General features: G+C 47.5%; 1 protein-coding gene and 1 long non-coding RNA gene across 2 annotated transcripts in view; both read right to left on the reverse strand.

Moving 5' to 3' along the window:
• Window positions 1-1,991: 1,991 nt before the first annotated feature.
• The window catches only part of LOC308459110 (D-serine dehydratase-like), a 34,617-nt gene continuing 15,377 nt past the window's right edge, over window positions 1,992-21,231 (reverse strand). The window contains exons 5-8 of the mRNA XM_080974236.1: window positions 11,575-11,696; window positions 9,417-9,606; window positions 7,158-7,263; window positions 1,992-4,570 (exon numbers count right to left, since the gene is read on the reverse strand). Coding sequence (XP_080830362.1) covers window positions 4,481-4,570; window positions 7,158-7,263; window positions 9,417-9,606; window positions 11,575-11,696 — 508 coding nt within the window. The 3' untranslated portion in view covers window positions 1,992-4,480. The remainder of the gene's footprint in view (window positions 4,571-7,157; window positions 7,264-9,416; window positions 9,607-11,574; window positions 11,697-21,231) is intronic.
• On the reverse strand, window positions 13,080-13,516 carry LOC308459188. Its single transcript, XR_013977873.1, has 2 exons — window positions 13,376-13,516; window positions 13,080-13,222 (listed from the first exon to the last, which is right to left on the reverse strand). It is a non-coding gene; the product is annotated as an uncharacterized lncRNA (long non-coding RNA).

Below are 21,231 nucleotides of genomic sequence, written 5' to 3' on the forward strand. Positions count from 1 at the left end.
CTGCTTAAAAGCCTGAAGAACCAGTTGCCTCCCGGGGTCACCACAACTGGCAGTGGAAGACAGGAATGCCTGGGGTGCTGTGGTCCAGGGGGTCAAAAAGAGTCGGACACGACTAAACGACTAAACAACAACAAACAATTCTGTGACATGCAGAGAATAACAAATGCTGAAAAATCAGAGAGAGGAGCTGAGGGAAGTCTGGGGTGTGTGTGTGGAAGGGTGGGGTTTTTCTTTTTTGGGGGGGGAGGGAAAAATGGGGAGGGGGGAAATGAACAAGGATTATGTATTTTTGTTATGTTGAAATTCTTAATAAAAAATATTCCAAAAAAAAAAGTACAGTGGTACCTCAGGTTACATACGCTTCAGGTTACATACGCTTCAGGTTACAGACTCCGCTAACCCAGAAATAGTGCTTCAGGTTAAGAACTTTGCTTCAGGATGAGAACAGAAATCGCGCGGTGGCAGCAGGAGGCCCCATTAGCTAAAGTGGTGCTTCAGGTTAAGAACAGTTTCAGGTTAAATATGGACCTCCAGAACGAATTAAGTACTTAACCTGAGGTACCACTGTAGTACCAAGCAAGGTGGGCTTCTTGTTTCCTCGCAGACCCTCTTTTCCAATGACCCCCCCCAAAGTGTTTCCCAGGTACCTGCCCAGCCGCCCCCAATTCTAACCTGCAGGATTAACAAATGGTATATATTTTTCCGCTGGTGGGAAGAATAGGCAGGAATTGTTTAGGCACTTCAAAGGAGGGTCATTGAGAAAGATCAGAGGCAGGCAGCTGTGTGGTCAGCCCCCCCCCCCCCCACTGGGAAGGAGAGGGCCCTAGAATTTTATGATCCCTTGGCTGGATCCCTTTAAAGTCCTGGGATCTTTGTGTTATGACCCTCGCACAGCCAGCGCTCTCCCTTGCTCTTAATCTTTCCGAATCTGCCTGTTCAGAAGGGGTGGGTGTGTTTTGGGGAAACGGGGTGAGTGCGTAGGGCTCCCAGCCCCCCACGTCCACAAAGCCAAAGAAATTTCAAGATGTCAGTCTACTTAACAACCACCACCTGCGTCTGGCTGCCACACATTTGCTCAGTGAGGAAGGTATAACAGGGATAACAGAGTTACAGGTAGGTAGCCGTGCTGGTCTGCCATAGTCGAAACAAAACAAAAAAATTCCTTCCAGTAGCACCTAGTTGTTATTTAGTCTCGTCCGACTCTTCATGACCCCCTGGACCAGAGCACGCCAGGCACTCCTGTCTTCCACTGCCTCCCGCAGTTTGGTCAAACTCATGTTTGTAGCTTCGAGAACAGTGTCCAACCATCTCGTCCTCTGTCGTCCCCTTCTCCTTGCGTCCTCCATCTTTCCCAACATCAGGGTCTTTTCCAGGGAGTCTTCTCTTCTCATGAGGTGGCCAAAGTATTGGAGCCTCAGCTTCAGGATCTTTCCTTCCAGTGAGCACTCAGGGCTGATTTCCTTCAGAAAGGTTTGATCTTCTTGCAGTCCATGGGACTCTCAAGAGTCTCCTCCAGCACCAGAATTCAAAAGCATCAATTCTTCAGCGATCAGCCTTCTTTATACTTCAACTCTCACTTCCATACATCACTACTGGGAAAACCAGAGCTTTTACTATGCGGAACTTTGTTGGCAAGGTGATATCTCTGCTTTTGTTTTTGTTGATGTCTCTGTAGCACCTTAGAGACCAACTAAGTTTGTTACTGGTATGAGCTTTCAGGTTTGCCTTGGGGCAAAAGATGCGTAATAAATTGTAGTCGTAATAATAACAATATTTAATCTCAGGTTAGGAGCTGATAAGCATCAAAAGCGATAGTTGTGGCACTCTGGTTTTTACAAAAGCCCTCTAATACCGACTACAACTTTTTAAACCTCTCAGTTCCCAGCGCTGAATCTTTCTATTATCTTTTACGAGTGGCCAAGGGCTCATTCCAGAAGAACCTGTTTATCAAGCACTCATCCTGACTGGCACACACAAAGCTCACACAGATGTTAGATTATAGCCGCGCTTTATTGATCATTTGTTCTGATCCGTTTACAGGAGCGGTTATGTTCATCTCATATATTCGTTTAACAAAATCTGAATCTTGCCTATTTGTAATCAAACCTCTAAGCGGTTCACTACATTAAAATCATCCGTTAAAAAAAGTTTAAAACAAGGCATTAAAAACATTTTAAAAAATCATTACAGTTAACTGCAGGCTGAAAGGAGATTAAAACCTGTCACCGTCTACGGGTCTGGGCAGGCTTGCCTAACAAAAAATGTTTTAAGCAGGTGGAAACTATGCTTCGAAGGTTTCAATAGGCAGGGAGTTCCATAGTGTAGCTGCTCACAGACTTAAGAGATGTTTCTGGCTGCCCAGCTCACAGGGTGGATAAAAATCAATGGTTTTTTGTTGTTGTTCTTTTAAAAACAACAACCCCAAATCAGTTTTTTAAAAATTTAAATTGGATTTTTTAAAAATTTGAATCAGATTTTTAAAATAAAATGCTTCTGGAGGTAATATCTGCTGAAGTTACATTATAGTCCAAGATAGTTTTCTGCTGAAGTTACATTATAGTCCAAAGGCATCAGGAAATAAGGATTTGTTTAAAGTTTTTCATGTGTGCTAAAACCCAGTCTATGTGTGTGTTTTTTTAAATTGTTTAACCACATCAGTTAGCAAACATGGATACACATGCTATAATGTTATTGTTTTAGTTAAATAAATTGTTTAAATTGTTATTAAGGAAATGATTATTTTTCTCCTTCCAATAAAGTACAGCAGCAAAGTTGTCCAAATATAAACAGTTAAACCTCATCATAATTTCATAATTATCGGCCTATGTATTTCTAATAGTATACCCAAATCAGTAATTTTTGACATAACTGTAAAAACTACTCTGAAACTTTTATTATTCCAAAAGTGAAACCTTCATCTGGTTGTCAATATTAGGACGATACCAGCAAGAATGAGCCTGTCTGTTAAAAAAGAGAGATTTGAATCAAGTCTTACTGACTAGTGATTTAAAATCGTGATTTAAATCGATTCGATTTAAATCAAACCCACCCTGCTAACTCACCCCCATTCATTCACATATATTCATTCGAAATATGGGGTATGTCCTCTTTTTCATTCCTGTTTGTATCACAGTTTATAATTTTGGTAAAGTGATATGTCATGCAGGTCATCGTCTGTAAAATTTTATTTTCAGTTTATGAAACAATTCTATATTCTCCCACCACGCTGACGAAGACCTACGAAACAGCAGTCAAAATCCGGAATCTCTGTTCAGTGTTGGACATTATATTTGCTGAATACACAAAGCTTCACAGCTTATCTTTCATCATACAAAGGTGGGTACCTCTCTTCATTTAAAGACTTTCAGAGACTTTGAGTCTAAGATTTCATTTTCAACTTGTTATTGTTTGAAGGAATTGTTTGAAGGAATTCTATAAAGATTGTCTATTACGTACCGTATTTTTCACTCCATAAGACACACTTTTTTCTTCCTAAAAAGTAAGGGGAAATGTCTGTGCGTCTTATGGAGCGAATGCGTGGTCCCTGGAGCTGAATTGCCCAGGGGCAAAAAGGAGATCGTGCTTTTTTTTTTGAAAGAGGGAAGGGGGTGTTGAAACAAAACTGCTGAACGTTTGCTGATCGGGGAGAGAGATAAAGGATGCTAGAGATAAAGGAGGCTGCCTGGGAGTGGGGAGGTAAAGACAGCAAACTTGTAAAGAGGGGAAACAGGAAGACTAAAGCAATAAGGAGAGAAATTAGAAGAAAAGGAGGAGCAAAAAACTGCTCCAGCTAAGGAAAAGTCACTAAGGCAAACAAGAGGGAAGGGAGTGTTGAAAGGAAACAGCTGATCAGTGGGATCGGAAGAGAGATAGGGGACGCTAGCGGAGGCTGCCTGGGAGGGGGAAGGTAAAAGCCCATGGATCCTCAAGATTTTTACATTGGGTCACCCCAAATTCACCATCAGATCACATAGCATGTCCATGGCTACAGCCTGCACCAAAAAAATCACACATCCACTGTTGCGTGGGTCCACAATGGCGCAAAAACATGGTTATAAGGCATGGATCCACATGGATTCTCAGGATTTTTGCATTGGGCTACCCCAAACTCACCATCAGATCACATGTCTGTGGACACAGCATGAACCACAAAAATCATACATCCACTGTTTCATTCAGAATATTTTTTTTCTTGTTTTCCTACTCTAAAAACTAGGTGCGTCTTATGGTCAGGTGCGTCTTATGGAGCGATAAATACGGTATGTGTATGGTCATCGTGTTGCCTAAACAATTGTTGACGAAGCTCACCTCCAACCGCTGCAGATTTTCCTTGAGGAATGCAAAAAAAAAAGCTTCGTAGTTTTACTGAACTTGTCCTGTTAGGCCAGAGTTCAAAAGGCGCCTTGTACACCTTGCGGATCATAAAGGCAGTTCCCATCTCTCTTCTGGCTCGGGAGTCTTTGCTCACCTCCTCGTCTTCCTACCAGCCTCTGACTGGTTTCCAGGTAGCGATCACACGTCCCTCGCTGTGGACGTAGTAGACAGGATGCATGGCAGCGGTGGCACAGGCCTGTCGGGGACACAAGGGTTGTGTGTTTGTTAAAAAGCCAGAAGCTGAAGAAAATGTTTAAAAGGACATTTGTAAAAAAAACCATGGTCTGAAGCTCAACATCAAAAAAACGAAGATCATGGCCACTGCTCCCATCACCTCCTGGCAAATGGAAGGGGAGGAAATGGAGGCAGTGAGAGATTTTACTTTCTTGGGCTCCATGATCACTGCAGATGGTGACAGCAGCCACGAAATTAAAAGACGCCTGCTTCTTGGGAGGAAAGCAGGGACAAACCTAGACAGCATCTTAAAAAGCAGAGACATCACCTTGCCAACAAAAGTCTGTATATTTAAAGCTATGGTTTTCCCAGTAGTGATGTATGGAAGTGAGGGCTGGACCATAAAGAAGGTTGATCACCGAAGAATGGATGCTTTTGAATTCTGGTGCTGGAGGAGACTCTTGAGAGTCCCATGGACTACAAGAAGATCAAACCTATCCATTCTGAAGGAAATCAGCCCTGAGGGCTCACTGGAAGGACAGATCCTGAAGCTGAGGCTCCAATACTTTGGCCACCTCATGAGAAGAGAAGACTCCCTGTAAAAGACCCTGATGTTGGGAAAGATGGAGGGCCCAAGAAGAAGGGGACGACAGAGGACGAGATGGTTGGACACTGTTCTCGAAGCTACCAGCATGAGTTTGACCAAACTGCGGGAGGCAGTGGAAGACAGGAGTGCCTGGCGTGCTCTGGTCCAGGGGGTCACAAAGAGTCGGACACGACTAAACGACTAAACAACAACAACAAAAACCAGAAGCATTTCTGTTAGGGATTGTAGGACACGACATGCCAAGAAAAAGCAAAGAACCTACCATATTTATGTACACTACAACAGCGGCAAGAGTCTTGATAGCACAAGGATGGAAGTACGAGGAAACCCCGAAGAAAGAACAGTGGCAAGAAAAATTGATGAACTATGCAGAACTGGTGGAAATTGACATACAAACTGTGAGATAAGGACAACTTTGACTTCAAAGAAGAATGGGAGCTTTTTACAAATTACTTAAAAAGGCAACAGAATGAACTGGACTCCTTGGCAGGTTTTGAATAAACATACACAGATTTATGGACTGTTGACACAGTAGAGAGATAATATAAGGATTTATACAGTTTTACAGTATGCAGAGAACAATATGTGGTGAGAAATCAGAGAGAGGAGCTGAGGGAAGTTGGGGGGGGGAGGAGAGTTTGATGGGGGGAAGGGGAAAAAATAACGAATATGACATGTTTTGATATTTTGTTATGTTGAAATTGTAAATTAAAAAATCCTTTTTTAAAAGATAAAAGCCAGAAACCTTTTTGTTAGGCATTATAGGTCAAGACTTGCCAAAAGAACAGAAGTTATTTATGTGTGCGACAACAACAGCTAGGATTTTCCTAGCCCAAAAATGGAAAGATGACAAGACTCCAATGAAAGAAGATTGGCAAGAAAAACGGATGGAATATGCTGAAATGGTGAAGCTAAGTGCAAAACTTAAGAGATAAGGACAGGGGTAAGCAACCTAAGGCCCGGGGGCCGAATCCGGCCCAATCTCCTCAATCCGGCCCGCGGACGGTCCGGGAATCAGTGTGTTTTTCATGAGTAGAATGTGTCCTTTTATTTAAAATGCATCTCTGGGTGATTTGTGGGGCCTGCCTGGTGTTTTTACATGAGTAGAATGTGTGCTTTCATTAAACATGCATCTCTGGATTATTTGTGGGGCATAGGAATTCGTCCATTTCCCTCCCCTTTCCTGGCTACAAGCTCCTCAGGTGAATGGCGCCTCTGACGCTGGCCAGGGGGTGCTGGTTATCTGGAGCCATCTCCAACTCCTTGAAAGATTCCATCAAGATTCGTTCATTTCCCCCCCCAAAAATATAGTCCAGCCCCACACAAGGTCTGAGGGACAGTGGACCGGCCCAAGGCTGGAAAAGGTTGATGAACTCTGGCTAAGGACAATAGAGATTTTAAAAAAGACTGGGAACCATTTATGTTGTACCTACAGAAAAACCATAAAGATGTAGACCCGCCCGCAGGGTTTGAGTAAACACTTACAATTAACTACTTAGAAATTAAGATCTAAAAATGGGAAAATAATAAAGCGCAAGAGGAAATGTGAAAACAAGTAGGGTATAAAAATGTGAAGAATGTAATAATATTTAAGTTAAAGACTGCATATTAAGGTAAAATAAAACAAGAAGGGGTAAGGAAACGTTCAAAGAACCAGAAAAGGAAGTTGAGGGAAGTCGTGGGGGGGGGGGGATTTATATCCTATTTTGTTTTTGAGATAATGTTGTTTGTGATGGTGATAAAATCTGTAAAACTCAATAAAAATTATTCCCCCAAAAAAGAGGTGTGTGTGGGTGGGTGTGTGCGCGCACGCAAGACAAAGAGAGGATCAGGAGGGAAGACCACACACACACGCACACACACACACACACACACACACACACAGAGGCACAGAGGGAAATGCACTCTGAACATGGGCAGAGACGCTCTTCCCTCCAGCGAAGCTGAAGGCACACCAGCATCTCAGCGCGCAAATGCTCTCCAGTGCGCAAGCCGTACTTACGTGATAAGGGATCAGCGCCAGGAGGCTGCCCAGGGGGAACTGGGCAAAATCCAGCTTGCCTGCCACGGGTTCGATTCTGCCGTGCTCCTGGGACATCCCTGCCAACCTGCAGAGGGAGAAGAGGGATCCGTAAGCCTGTTGGGATTTGCTTCAGAGTCTCTGGTCCCCCCCTACCCTGCCTCAGGTTGCCTATTGACATCAGGCCGGTGCCGCAAAGAGAACACGGAAGACGCCTGCCTGAAGTCAAGTGGCAGGGAGTTCCGGGGGTTAGGTGCTGCCACACGAAAATAGCCATCTCATGGGTGTGAGGCAGACATGGCACCTGTAAGGTGCCAACCGCGTTTGGGAGGACGGTGTACAATTCTGGCTGCCTCACCTCAAAGAGGAAATGGTCGAGTTGGGAAAAGGTTCAGAAATGGCCGCCAAAATGATCGAGGGGTTTTAGAGACCGCCCGGTGCAGCGTTTCGGACTCTTTCGTTTAGAGAAAAGGCGAGTAAAAGGCGAAATGGTAGACATTTACAGTGGTACCTCGGGTTACAGACGCTTCAGGTTACGTACGCTTCAGGTTACAGATTCAGCTAACCCAGAAACAGTGCTTCAGGTTAAGAACTTTGCTTCAGGATGAGAACAGAAATCGGGCTCCGGCGGCGCGGCAGCAGCAGGAGGCCCCATTAGCTAAAGTGGTGCTTCAGGTTAAGAACAGTTTCAGGTTAAGAACGGACCTCCGGAACGAATTAAGTTCTTAACCCGAGGTACCGCTGTATAAAAAAAATATTCCCTGGAAAACCTACGATTTACTGCCAAATCGGAACAAACATTTCCTGCGGTTTGACACTTGTTATGATTCAGGAGCAAATTTGCGGGTTTTCCTATGGAAAGAGGCAAGACAAAAGGAAGGCGTTTCCAAACTGTGCCCAGAAATCGTGGGACAAATGGAAAAAATTGTGGGATGCCATGAGGATTATTATTATTATTATTATTATTATTATTATTATTATTATTATTTATACCCCGCCCTCTCCGGCCAGAGCAGGGCTCAGGGCAGTTAACACCAGTAAAATAACAGTAAAAACATAATGGGGGGGGGGGGACCAATTTAAAATACTGGTTAAAATGCCGTTTAAAATGCAGCCTCATTTTAAAAGTAGCCCATAGATCAAAACCATAACGGGAGGGCAACATAAGGGTCAGAGTGAGTCCAAACCAAAGGCCAGGCGGAACAGCTCTGTCTTGCAGGCCCTGCGGAAAAATGTCAAGTCCCGCAGGACCCTGGTCTCTTGGGACAGAGCGTTCCACCAAGTCGGGGCCAGTGCTGAAAAGGCCCTGGCCCTAGTTGAGACCGATCTAACCACCTTGCGACTTGGACCTCCAAAATGTTGTCACATAAGCCCTGAGATGGTATGCTGGTGAGACATATGACAGCAGTAGGCTATTGCCTGCGTTCTGGGCTTCCCCAAGTCAGGATGCACGTCTAGATGGGCTTTTGGTCAGATCCTGCAAGGCCCTTTGTAGGAAAGCCAAATTTTGGAGGCTGTTCCTTTTAAGATGTTGACAAGGTCTTGGTTGAGCACAAACTTGACATGAGCCAACAGTGTGACGCGGCAGCTAAAAAAGCCAATGCAATTCTGGGCTGCATCAATAGGAGTGTAGCATCTAGATCAAGGGAAGTAATAGTGCCACTGTATTCTGCTCTGGTCAGACCTCACCAGGAGTACTGTGTCCAGTTCTGGGCACCACAGTTCAAGAAGGACACTGACAAACTGGAACGTGTCCAGAGGAGGGCAACCAAAATGGTCAAAGGCCTGGAAACGATGCCTTATGAGGAACGGCTAAGGGAGCTGGGCATGTTTAGCCTGGAGAAGAGGAGGTTAAGGGGTGATATGATAGCCATGTTCAAATATATAAAAGGATGTCACATAGAGGAGGGAGAAAGGTTGTTTTCTGCTGCTCCAGAGAAGCGGACACGGAGCAATGGATCCAAACTACAAGAAAGAAGATTCCACCTCAACATTAGGAAGAACTTCCTGACAGTAAGAGCTGTTCGACAGTGGAATTTGCTGCCAAGGAGTGTGGTGGAGTCTCCTTCTTTGGAGGTCTTTAAGCAGAGGCTTGACAACCATATGTCAGGAGTGCTCTGATGGTGTTTCCTGCTTGGCAGGGGGTTGGACTCGATGGCCCTTGTGGTCTCTTCCAACTCTATGATTCTATGATTCTATTCTAAGGCCAGGATCAACAGCACCAAAGCGAGCTCCATTTACTTGAGGTTGGGATGGCCTTCCACCAGGGCGTAGCCTGTCGGAAGCTGCCCCAGGCTGTGGAGACTCAGGCCGGTCCAGCCACAGTCCACCAGCATCTGGTTGCGGTGTGGGTAGTGGCCAATCACCCTGGTCAAGACCCGGACGGCAATGTCCTCCAGCTGGCAGGAGCCGATCATCATCTGCTGGGCATCTGGAAGGCAGAGAGGGAGGGGAAGTTTCTCACATAAATGAATTCAAATGAAATTGTTCCAGGGGCCACCACAGAAAAGGCCCCGCTGCTGGGAGACGGAGGGCCTAAGGGCTGCATTCCGTCCTGGGTAAGATTTAGGTCAGTGCGGACGGGGCCGTAGGTAATAGTGACCACTGAGATCTCTGTGAAAAGAGGTAAAGTAAAGGGACTCCTGACCATTAGGTCCAATCGCGGACGACTCTGGTGTTGCGGCGCTCATCTCGCTTTATTGGCCGAGGGAGCCGGCGTACAGCTTCCAGGTCATGTGGCCAGAACCAGGTCATGTGGCTAACCAGAGCAGCGCACGGAAACGTCATTGACCTTCCCGCCGGAGTGGTACCTATTTATCTACTTGCACATGACGTGCTTTCGAACTGCTAGGCTGGCAGGAGCAGGGACTGAGCAACGGGAGCTCACCCCGTTGCGGGGATTCGAACCACCAACCTTCTGATCGGCAAGTCCTAGGCTCTGTGGTTTAACCCACAGCGCCAACCGCGCCCCTGCCTGGACCGCTGGGGACCCCTCTCAGACACTGCGCTGCTCTTCTGACGCTGTGCCAAATGTCGCCAGCTCAAGGGGCCTCCCGGATCGCGCGGGCTGATTTATTCTTTCCCTGCGGGGGGGACAGATTCCCTCGCCACCCCTCTCTGCCAGCATAGCTTTGGAACGAGCTTTGTGGGGGAAGAGAAACACATGGAAAGTGTTACTGGAAACGGAGGAGTAAATCTACATAAATTATGTGGGGGGGGGGGCGAGAGAGAGAGAGAGAGAGAAAGGGAGTGAATTTCTGGTGAATCTTTCCAGCAAAAAAAGCCAAAACAGGTGGGGCTTGCATGCCATTGTTAACTTTTTCCATCTGCCTTTTTCAGTGGGAGCCTTTCTGCATGCACAGCACAGTGGCAGAGTCGTCTCCAGTTAGAAAAACAGATCTCAGGAACTTCCACAGAGCAGCCCTCTCAGCCAGAGAGGACTTGGAAGGCTGCTGCAAGCCAGAGCCTGGCTAGCTTGCTGTTCTTTGCGGAGCTGGTGCTACCATAATGGCTTCTATTCCTCGCACGGAGCTGCCTGAGGTTTGAGATCCTCAGGGGGAGGCCCATCTCTCAGTCCTGCTGCCCCCCTCCCTGGCAAGCTAGGTGTGCAGGGCCTTCTCGGTGGTGGCTCCTCCCAGGCAACTTTGGAATTCCCTGCCTAGGGAAGTGAGACTGGTTCTCTCCTCGATGTCTTTATTATTATTATTTATACCCCGCCCATCTGGCTGGGCTTCCCCAGCCACTGTGGGTGGCTTCCAACAAAATATTAAAATACAGTGGTACCTCAGGTTAAGTACTTAATTCGTTCCAGAGGTCTGTACTTAACCTGAAGCGCCACTTTAGCTAATGGGCCCTCCCACTGCTGCCATGCTGCCGGAGCACAATTTCTGTTCTTATCCTGAAGCAAAGTTCTTATCCTGAAGCACTATTTCTGGGTTAGTGGAGTCTGTAACCTGAAGCATATGTAACCTGTAGGGTATGTAACCTGAGGTACCACTGTACCCTAATACATCAAACATCAAAAGCTTCCCTAAACAGGGCTGCCTTCAGATGTCTTCTAAAAGTCTGGTAGTTGTTGTTCTCTTTGACATCTGGTGGGAGGGCGTTTCACAGGGCGGGTGCCACCACCGAGAAGGCCCTCTGCCTGCTTCCCTGTAACTTGGCTTCTCGCAGGGAGGGAACCACCAGAAGGCCCTCGGCGCTGGACCTCAATGTCCGGGCAGAATGATGGGGGTGGAGACGCACCTTCAGCTATACTGGACCGAGGCTGTTTAGGGCTTTAAAGGTCAGCACCAACACTTTGAATTGTGCTCGGAAATGTATTGGAAAGAGCAGGATGTGTCCCCCATCCAAGCTACTGCCCCCTCCCCTAATACTCCATGTATCCCACGCAGCTTACCATAAAAGAGAAAGTTCCCAGGGTGGACTTCGCTGAGTTGGGCCATCTCAGGCACCGGGTGGCTGCAGGAGGGAGTGGAACCGATACTGCAGATGGAACAGGCCACCCCGGCTTCTTTCAGCCTGGAGGAGATGTGAAAAGGTTAAAGTATGGTTACCAGACGTCCCCTGGATTTACAAATCTGTCCCCAGGCAAAATCCGTCCCCGGATTTCATTGAAGGTCCCTGGATTTATATTTTTAGTGTTGTTGATTTATTAGTAGGGAGTGAAAGTTGCGTGATTGGTTCAACGGCACAAGACACATCATATGGGGACTTCTGGTGGTGAGGCAAAATGGCGGGCGCTACGGCAGTGAGCAGCTCCTGAAGCCAGCCAGAGCCAACTGCGCTACCATATAATATAATAATAATAATAATAATAATAATAATAATAATTTATTATTTATACCCTGCCCATCTGGCTGAGTCTCCCCAGCCACCCTGGGCGGCTTCCAGCAAAGTACAGTCATACCTCGGGTTAAATACGCTTCAGGATAAGTATTTTCGTGTTGCGCTCCGCGTTGATGAAAAGATTTAAGGATGTTAATGTTCAAGTTAAATTTTATAAGAACTGTGATTTGGAAAACCGTTAAAAGGATATGCATTGAAATTCAACAAGGGGAAGCGAGGAAGTCACTTAACAATGTTAATAAGTATATTTTTTAATAAGGTTATGATTTTTGTTTGTTTTTAATTTTGTGAAAATCAATAAAATAAATTGGGAAAAAATTAAATGTACAATGCAGAAGGATCTCAGAAGAGTGAGGGAAGATAATGTTGCAAAGCTATAAGGCTGGCGGTGGGGTGGAGTTGAAGAAAAAACCATCTCTCCTTCCCCTTGACCCCTCCTTAAGTTTGCAAATGGATGTGAGATTCGAACTCGGGTCTTTGTGGCTCACATAAGCCTCTGCAGTGCACGGGGCAGGGGCTCCTTCTAAAAGCAGGCAATGTTTAAACCCTCTGAAAACCCTTCTAAGTAGTATGGAGGCAAAACCAGTTGTTATTTTATTTTATTGGCAGCTGCGTAGGCGAGATGAGCCCAAGAGCCGAGAGGGCACAAATGTTGGCAACTGGTTTCTGTGTCCCCCGATGGCCCTGCCTGCCCCCAAACTCCCAGGGCTGCTCCCCCCTGAAACTGCCTCTTTCCCCTCATTCGCCATGTCTGTTTGTGACATCATAGGAAGTTGGTAGATGTCTATGACATCACAGGGAGCCCGTAGCCAATGGCCACAGCTGGGGAAACATCTGCACAGCCCCCGCTGGCCTCACAATGGGGGTACACCTCAGCAGTCATTCATTAAAAATGAGGTGTGTCCCCCCCATTGTGAGGCCTGTGCAGATGTTTCCCCAGCTGTGGCCATTGGCTACCAACTCCCTGTGATGTCACAAGGGGGTGCAGCCCCCTCTTCCTGTGACATCACTACTTAGAAATTTCCCATATAATAAAAACATGGCACAAAACAGGGATTTCTTTTCAGAAAATGTTTATTTTATAAAAAATTAGAAAGCCGTTTATTTAGAAAACAGGAGCTGTCTGGCTTAAGTCCTGCGGTTCTCTTCCTGACTTTCACGGCTGGTCTCGGGGAAAACTTCGCCGGCTCCGGCCGTTCCTGAAAGGCAATTTGTGGGGTCAGTGAAGCAGAATATCTTCCCCATTGCATACTCCATGGTCAGCTCTATCAAAACCCCAGAGAGATTTTTGGAAAAGATGTTGGCACCGCTAAAGGGACAGAACCCAGAAGGGAAAATAGGTTGGCTATTACCTGACTGAGATGCTTGTCACATATAAAACAGCCTTATTGGAATTCATTAATTTGAGTTATTGTAAATAGTTGCTTGTTTCTGGGTCTTTCTTAATAGGTTTTATTGGATTGGCTGCTTCTGGAACTGGATCTTTAATGGCTTTTAGTCAAATACAATAAATGATTTTTTGATGAAATGGTGCTTTTTTCCTGAGATGATAACTTTCTCCCTGCATGTCACTCGTTGAAAAGCTTCCTGTGCATAGATGAGACTCACCTTCATTGTTCTGTTCGTTTGTGTGTTTGACCAGCATTGTGTGGAGGGAAATGCAACCACTGGGCTGAAAAATGCCCCCTCCTGCCCCACTGGGTTTCCGGTGTAGCCTTCACAGATACTGGCACAAATTGGGGAGGGGGGTGTTATATATCTCCTTGGTCAAAAGCCAAGCAGCCAATGGCTGCTGAGCTGCGCCCCTCATTGTGAGGTCTGAGGGGTGATGGGGATGCCTCCCCAGATGCTGCCATTGTGATGCCACAAAAACATTGGGCAGCTGAGAGGGTATAAATGTTGGACAAGTCAAAGGCCGAGGCAGTTGCCTCAGTGGAGGCACTCAGCTCGGGTGGTCCCCTGCCCCGTGGCGGCAAGCTGGCCAGAGGACAGAGGTGATCGCCCGGCGCTGGGATGCTGTGGAGCAAGGAGAAGGCAAGTTGAGGTTTACTTGCTGGTGGGATCGCACTTGAAGGTGGATGAAATTCAGCTCTGAAGCAGGGGGAGGTCTGGCAATGGACCTGGCGCGGCTGTTGGTGGTGGACGGATTGCCGGAAGGTTTGCATTCAGTGCCTGGTTGATGCCGCAAGGCTACAAGACTGGCCGAGGGGATGCAAACGGGTTTGGAAGCCTAGTTTGTTTATTAACAGGCGGACAAACCGAGGAGGGAAGCTGCCCCTTTGGCGGCGGGTGAGTGTCCCTAGGCGAATTCTGTGGTGAGGGAAAGTTGCCCATCGGCTTCTAGTGGTGGCGCCTAGGTGAAGCCAGGTTCACGTTTGGGGATGTCAGTGGAGGCCGAGAGGCCCGTGAAGCTGGCCGATCCATTTGTGAACGCTATCTGGTGACACTCACCTTTGTCTTTGGCCCTCAACCTAAGGTCAACAGACCTACCTTTTGAGAATGTCAGCTTGCTGACATTCGTAGAGCTCTTGACCTTACGTCGACGGCCAAAGCGAGGAGGGAAACTACCCGGCACAGCCCTAGAGGTGGAAACCAGGGAAACCAGTGTAGTCCCATGTGGATCTACCACTTCAAACTGGTGACCCTCCACTTCTGCAACCTGCCTTGACGGGGCAGGCCAGTCAGGGATGAAGTTGTCAGACCAAAGCCTGTGGAAGAGTCTGGGTGGACGCTGTGATAGTCGCCATCCCATCAACGTGTTTGCCTTTGCCTTTCAGGGACATCCAATGCCGGCAAGGTTTTCCCCAAGACCAGATGGTGGCGGCAAGCTAGCAAGTGGAAGGAGGCGATCGCCTGGCGTTGGGATGCTGTGGAGCAAGGAGAAGGCAAGTTGAGGTTTACTTGCTGGTGGGATCGCACTTGAAGGTGGATGAAATTCAGCTCTGAAGCAGGGGGAGGTCTGGCAATGGACCTGGCGCGGCTGTTGGTGGTGGACGGATTGCCGGAAGGTTTGCATTCAGTGCCTGGTTGATGCCGCAAGGCTACAAGACTGGCCGAGGGGATGCAAACGGGTTTGGAAGCCTAGTTTGTTTATTAACAGGCGGACAAACCGAGGAGGGAAGCTGCCCCTTTGGCAGCGGGTGAGTGTCCCTAGGCGAATTCTGTGGTGAGGGAAAGTTGCCCATCGGCTTCTAGTGGTGGCGCCTAGGTGAAGCCAGGTTCACATTTGGGGATGTCAGTGGAGGCCGAGAGGCCCGTGAAGCTGGCCGATCCATTTGTGAACGCTATCTGGTGACACTCACCTTTGCCTTTGGCCCTCAACCTAAGGTCAACAGACCTACCTTTTGAGAATGTCAGCTTGCTGACATTCGTAGAGCTCTTGACCTTACGTCGACGGCCAAAGCGAGGAGGGAAACTACCCGGCACAGCCCTAGAGGTGGAAACCAGGGAAACCAGTGTAGTCCCATGTGGATCTACCACTTCAAACTGGTGACCCTCCACTTCTGCAACCTGCCTTGACGGGGCAGGCCAGTCAGGGATGAAGTTGTCAGACCAAAGCCTGTGGAAGAGTCTGGGTGGACGCTGTGATAGTCGCCATCCCATCAACGTGTTTGCCTTTGCCTTTCAGGGACATCCAATGCCGGCAAGGTTTTCCCCAAGACCAGATGGTGGTGGCAAGCTAGGAAGTGGAAGGAGGCGATCGCCTGGCGTTGGGATGCTGTGGAGCAAGGAGAAGGCAAGTTCCAGTTGACTTGCTAGTGGGATCGCTACCTGAAGGCGGCCGATATTCAGCTCTGAAGCTGGCTTACGTCTGGCGATGGACCTGGCCAGGCTGTTGGTGGTGGATGGATGCCGGAAGAGTTTGCATTCAGGCTAGCGGATGCCGCGAGGCTACGCCTGTCGAAATGGGTGCAAACTGTGGTTTGGAAGCCTAGTTTGTTTATTAACAGGCTGCCAAACCGAGGAGGGAAGCTGCCGCTAGGGCAGCGGGTGAATGCCCCTAGGCGGAAACCAGTTGTGATTTGCATTTGCATTTAAATGATGTCAGTGGACGCCCTAAGCTGAAGCTGGCTGATATTTGCAGGTGTGGACCAGCTGGTAGTGAGGAGGGAAAGTTGCCCATTCGGCAGCTTGTGGAGGCGTCTAGGTGAAGCCAGTGTTCACAAATAGACGCCAAGGGAGGCCGCAAGGCTGATGAAGCTGGCTGCTATTTGTGGACATGGCTGGCATTCACCCATGTCTTTGGTCCATCCATTTAATGACAAAAGGCCTAGGCCTCTTGACATTAAACGGATGGCCAAATTGAGGAGGGAAGATGCCCGGCACAGCCATGGAGGTGCTCAACTGGAGCCAGCGGACTTCACAAATAGACGCCAGCGGAGGCCGCAAGGTTGATGAAGCTGGCTGCTATCTGTCAACCAAAACTGGTTTTCCTTCATCTCCGGGAGCCTGCCCATTGCGCAGGCCTGCCAGGGGTGAAGTTGCCAGGCGGAAGCCAGGGGAGTCTGGGTTGACGCTGTCGGATGGTGGCCACCCCACTCATCTGTTTGCCTTTGCCTTTCAGGGATGGCCAGAGCCAGCAAGGTTTCCCCCGAGACCAGCCGTGAAAGTCATGAAGAGAACCGCAGGACTTAAGCCAGACAGCTCCTGTTTTCTAAATAAACGCCTTTCTAATTTTTTTACAAAATAAACGTTTTCTGAAAAGAAATCCCCGTTTTGTGCCATGTTTTTATTATATGGGAAATTTCTAAGTAGTGATGTCATAGGAAGAGGGGGCTGCACCCCCTTGTGACATCACAGGGAGTTGGTAACCAATTGCCACAGCTGGGAAACATCTGCACAGCCCTCCCAGACCTCACAATGAGGGGGGACACACCTCATTTTTAATAAATGACTGCTGAGGTGCCCTCCCATTGTGAGGCCAGCGAGGGCTGTGCAGATGTTTCCCCAGATGTGATCGTTGGCAACGGACTCCCTGTGATGTCATAGACATCTACCAACTCCCTGTGATGTCACAAACGGACATGGCGAATAAGGGGAAAGAGGCAGTTTTTGGTGGGGGGGGGGGAGCAGCCCCTGGAGTTTGGGGGCAGGCAGGGCCATCGGGGGACACAGAAACGAGTTGCCAACATTTGCACCCTCTGGGCTCTTGGGCTCATCTCGCCTACGTAGCTGCCAAGAAAATCAAAAGAAATCACAACTGCTTTTGTCACCCCACCACTTATTGTTGGCTGGAGATAAGGGGCGTGAATTCAGAGGGAAATGTAATGTAAAAGGACCCCACAGTGAAAGCAAACCCTCCAAGTGCTCCTATTTTCCAGGGACAGTTGCCCAACCACAGGACTTAAGCCAGCCACCTTCAGTTTTCTAAATGAATAAATAAATGCCTTTCTAATTTATGTTTTTTAAATAAAGGTCTTTTTGAATACCAATATTTTGTGCCACGTTCATTGTATGGGAAATCAAGGTCCTGAGTAAGATAAAGGGGGAAAATAATTAATAATAATACCTCAGCTCCAAAAACTAATGGTCTTGGAGCACTCCAAAAACTAACAAGTTTAGGGGATAGCTCGTAGTCCAGTAAGATTGTCTTCCATAAACACGGTTTTAACAATGAGTCCGTAAGTGACTGCAGAGGCCAATTCTAGATCCACACGTCCTTCCACAGTGGGGACATTGGTTTCCGGGCGGGAGTTGATCACGGTGTGGATTTGCCAAGCGTGCCTTCCTCTTAGCACGTTTCTCCCTTGCATCCTGAGTTCGAGTGTCTTCAAAGCCCATGGCACCTTTGGGAAAGGCTGTTTTCCAATTGGAGCGCTCGCAGGCCAGTGTTTCCCAGTTGTCAGTGTTTATACTACATCTTTTAAGATTTGCCTTCAGACAGTCTTTAAACCTCTTTTGTTGACCACCAGCATTACGCTTTCCATTTTTAATGGAAGTAGAATAGTTGCTTTGGAAGACCATCATCCGGCATCCGCACAACATGACCAGTCCAACGAAGTTGATGTTGAAAAATCATTGCTTTGACATGGGTGATCTTTGCTTCTTCCCATACACTGGTATTAGTTCGCCTGTCTTCCCAAGTGATGTGTAAAATTTTTCGGAGACACTGTTGATGGAATCTTTCAAGGAGTTGGAGGTGGCGTTTATAAGTGGTCCATGTTTCACAAGTACACAGTAATTGTTGGTAGTACAATAGTTTGTTGACAAGCATTTTGGTTTCCCTGCGAATGTCCCAGTCCTCAAACACTCTGCAGAATTGGATAGAATCGTGAGCAATAGGCATGCATGCACACGTAATTTTTTATTTGTATCCTGGCCTTTCCGCAGTTCAGACCATGATCAAGGCGGCTTATGACATGGAAAAAGCGCATAATTACAGCATCACAAAAGTAGTCATGGAATTGCAGAGTTGGAAGGGACCCCCCGGTCATCTAGTCCAACCCCCTGCAATGCAGAAATCTTTTGCCCAAGGTGTGACTCGAATCCACAACCCCAAAATGAAAAGTCTCATTCCCCACCATCTGAGCTAAATAAAACATTTTTTTAAAAAATTGCACAACCAAACGGAACCATTTCCACACAGATCACAACAAGAGCTAGAACAAAGATACAAAAAAGCCAACAGCAAGAACCCTCCAAATATAACCGCAGCCCAAGAGTCTGTTCAACAGTCTCAACTTTTGTAGCTGGAGTCAGTCCACGCCCTGCCTGCCCAAGCCAGGTGGGAAAAGGCTTGTAAGGCAGGGAGCCAGTCTTCCTGGACTCCCAGGAAGATGGTTTCTGAATATATGACACCCAGCGCAGAATACCTGTTTTTTAGCAAACCAAGAATCCTTTCCTCAACGAAGGTGGATATTGGAAGATTCAGAACGGATAAAAGAAAGCAATTTTTCTTTTTTTTAATTGATTTCCCAAAAAATTTAAACATACATAAATACAAAAATCCTTCCAGTAGCACCTTTAAGACCAACTAAGTTAGTTCTTGGTATGAGCTTTTGTGTGCAAGCACACTTCTTCAGATATCTGAAGAAGTATCTGAAGAAGTGTGCCTGCACACGAAGGCTCATACCAAGAACTAACTTAGTTGGTCTTAAAGGTGCTACTGGAAGGATTTTTTTATTTTGACTATGGCAGACCAACACGGCTACCTATCTATACATAAATACATACATACATACATCTTAATTATACTTAATCCAATCTTAGTAACATTATTCAGTGACTTCCTCAAATCCCCCTGGCTGAATTTCAGTGTATATCATTGTAATGTTGGAGGGTACGCTCCCCCCAATGCAAAAAATTACTCCACCCTCCCCACATTCACAGCCATGCGCTAAACCTCCCCAGCCATTCCCTCCAGGGTGTGAACCGGGATCTGGCTTTGTGTGGGTGTGTTTGCAAGTTGCGTTGGCAAACATCAGCCACAACTTTCCCTCGGCCTTTGAAGAGGCAGCTTCAAAGGCCCTCACCTGAATTCAAAGGCCCTCACCTGAAACTAAGGGAGGAGGAGGAGGAGGGACACAGCATAATATTAGCCGGGTGCCTCGTAAAAGCAAGCCAGAGAGCTGCATTTATGGCCTTTTTAACTGGTGGAGGACGTAAAGGGCAGCTGGCTTGTGTGCAGGAGTGCTTTGACCCATAAGCACGTGGGGGGGAGAGGGAAACAGTGGCGTAGCGTGGGTTGTCAGCACCCGGGGCAAGGCAAGTAATTTGCGCCCCCTAACCCGTGGATTTGCGCCCCCTAACCCGTGGATTTGTGCCCCCTAACCCTAACCCCCAGATGTTGCGCCCGGTGCGGCCGGCCCCCCCTGCACCCCCCACGCTACGCCACTGGAGGGAAATGCCACCGAGATGCCACCAGGATGGGAGGCAAGCATTGGGCAGTGCAAGGATTAACCCGTGGGACTCGCTGCCACAAGACGAAGAGATGACCACAGGGAGACAGCGAGCGATGGCTACTAGCCATTTTGTAAACAAAATCTGTCCTTTTCCCCTTACAGGGTATCCAAGAGCCCATATAGAGTCCTAACATAGGTTCCCTATTGGTAGGAGAAAATAACAGAGGCCAACCAGAGAATATTGAGAAGCAAAGCAGCTAGTAAGCCTGATCTTAATTGATCTGTTTCAACAGGGTGCTCCCCTCACACGGAGGAGGGAGGAGGAACCCAGAACAATGGCGCACAGGACTTTTGAAATTGCCACCCTGTAGATCAAGACCACCCCCAGGAACATCATACATACATCTCAGAAGGGGTGTAGCTCAAGACCCCCCCCCCCAGATACATCATACCTTGTTGTTGTTGTTTAGTCGTTTAGTCATGTCCGACTCTTCGTGACCCCCTGGACCAGAGCACGCCAGGCACTTCTGTCTTCCACTGCCTCCCGCAATTTAGTCAAACTCATGCTGGTAGCTTCAAGAACACGGTCCAACTATCTCGTCCTCTGTCGTCCCCTTCTCCTTGTGCCCTCCATCTTTCCCAACATCAGGGTCTTTTACAGGGAGTCTTCTCTTCTCAGGAGGTGGCCAAAGTCTTGGAGCCTCAGGATCTGTCCTTCCAGTGAGCACTCAGGGCTGATTTCCTTCAGAATGGAGAGGTTTGATCTTCTTGCAGTCCATGGGACTCTCAAGAGTCTCCTCCAGCACCATAATCCAAAAGCATCAATTCTTCGGCGATCAGCCTTCTTTATGGTCCAGCTCTCACTTCCATACATCACTACTGGGAAAACCACAGATTTAACTATACGGACCTTTGTTGGCAAGGTGATGTCTCTGCTTTTTAAGATGCTGTCTAGGTTTGTCATTGCTTTTCTCCCAAGAAGCAGGTGTCTTTCAATTTCGTGGCTGCTGTCACCATCTGCAGTGATCATGGAGCCCAAGAAAGTAAAATCTCTCACTGCCTCCATTTCTTCCCTTCTATTTGCCAGGAGGTGATGGGACCAGTGGCCATGATCTTTGTTTTTTTGATGTTGAGTTTCAAACCATATTTTGCGCTCTCCTCTTTCACCCTCATTAAGAGGTTCTTTAATTCCTCCTCACTTTCTGCCATCAAGGTTGTGTCATCTGCATATCTGAGGTTGTTGATATTTCTTCCGGCAATCTTAATTCCGGCTCGGGATTCATCCAGCCCAGCCTTTCGCATGATGAATTCTGCATATAAGTTAAATAAGCAGGGAGACAATATACAGCCTTGTTGTACTCCTTTCC

This window comes from Podarcis pityusensis (genome assembly GCF_964106645.2).
Source record: "Podarcis pityusensis genome assembly, chromosome: 12".
Classification (NCBI taxonomy): Eukaryota; Metazoa; Chordata; class Lepidosauria; order Squamata; family Lacertidae; genus Podarcis; species Podarcis pityusensis.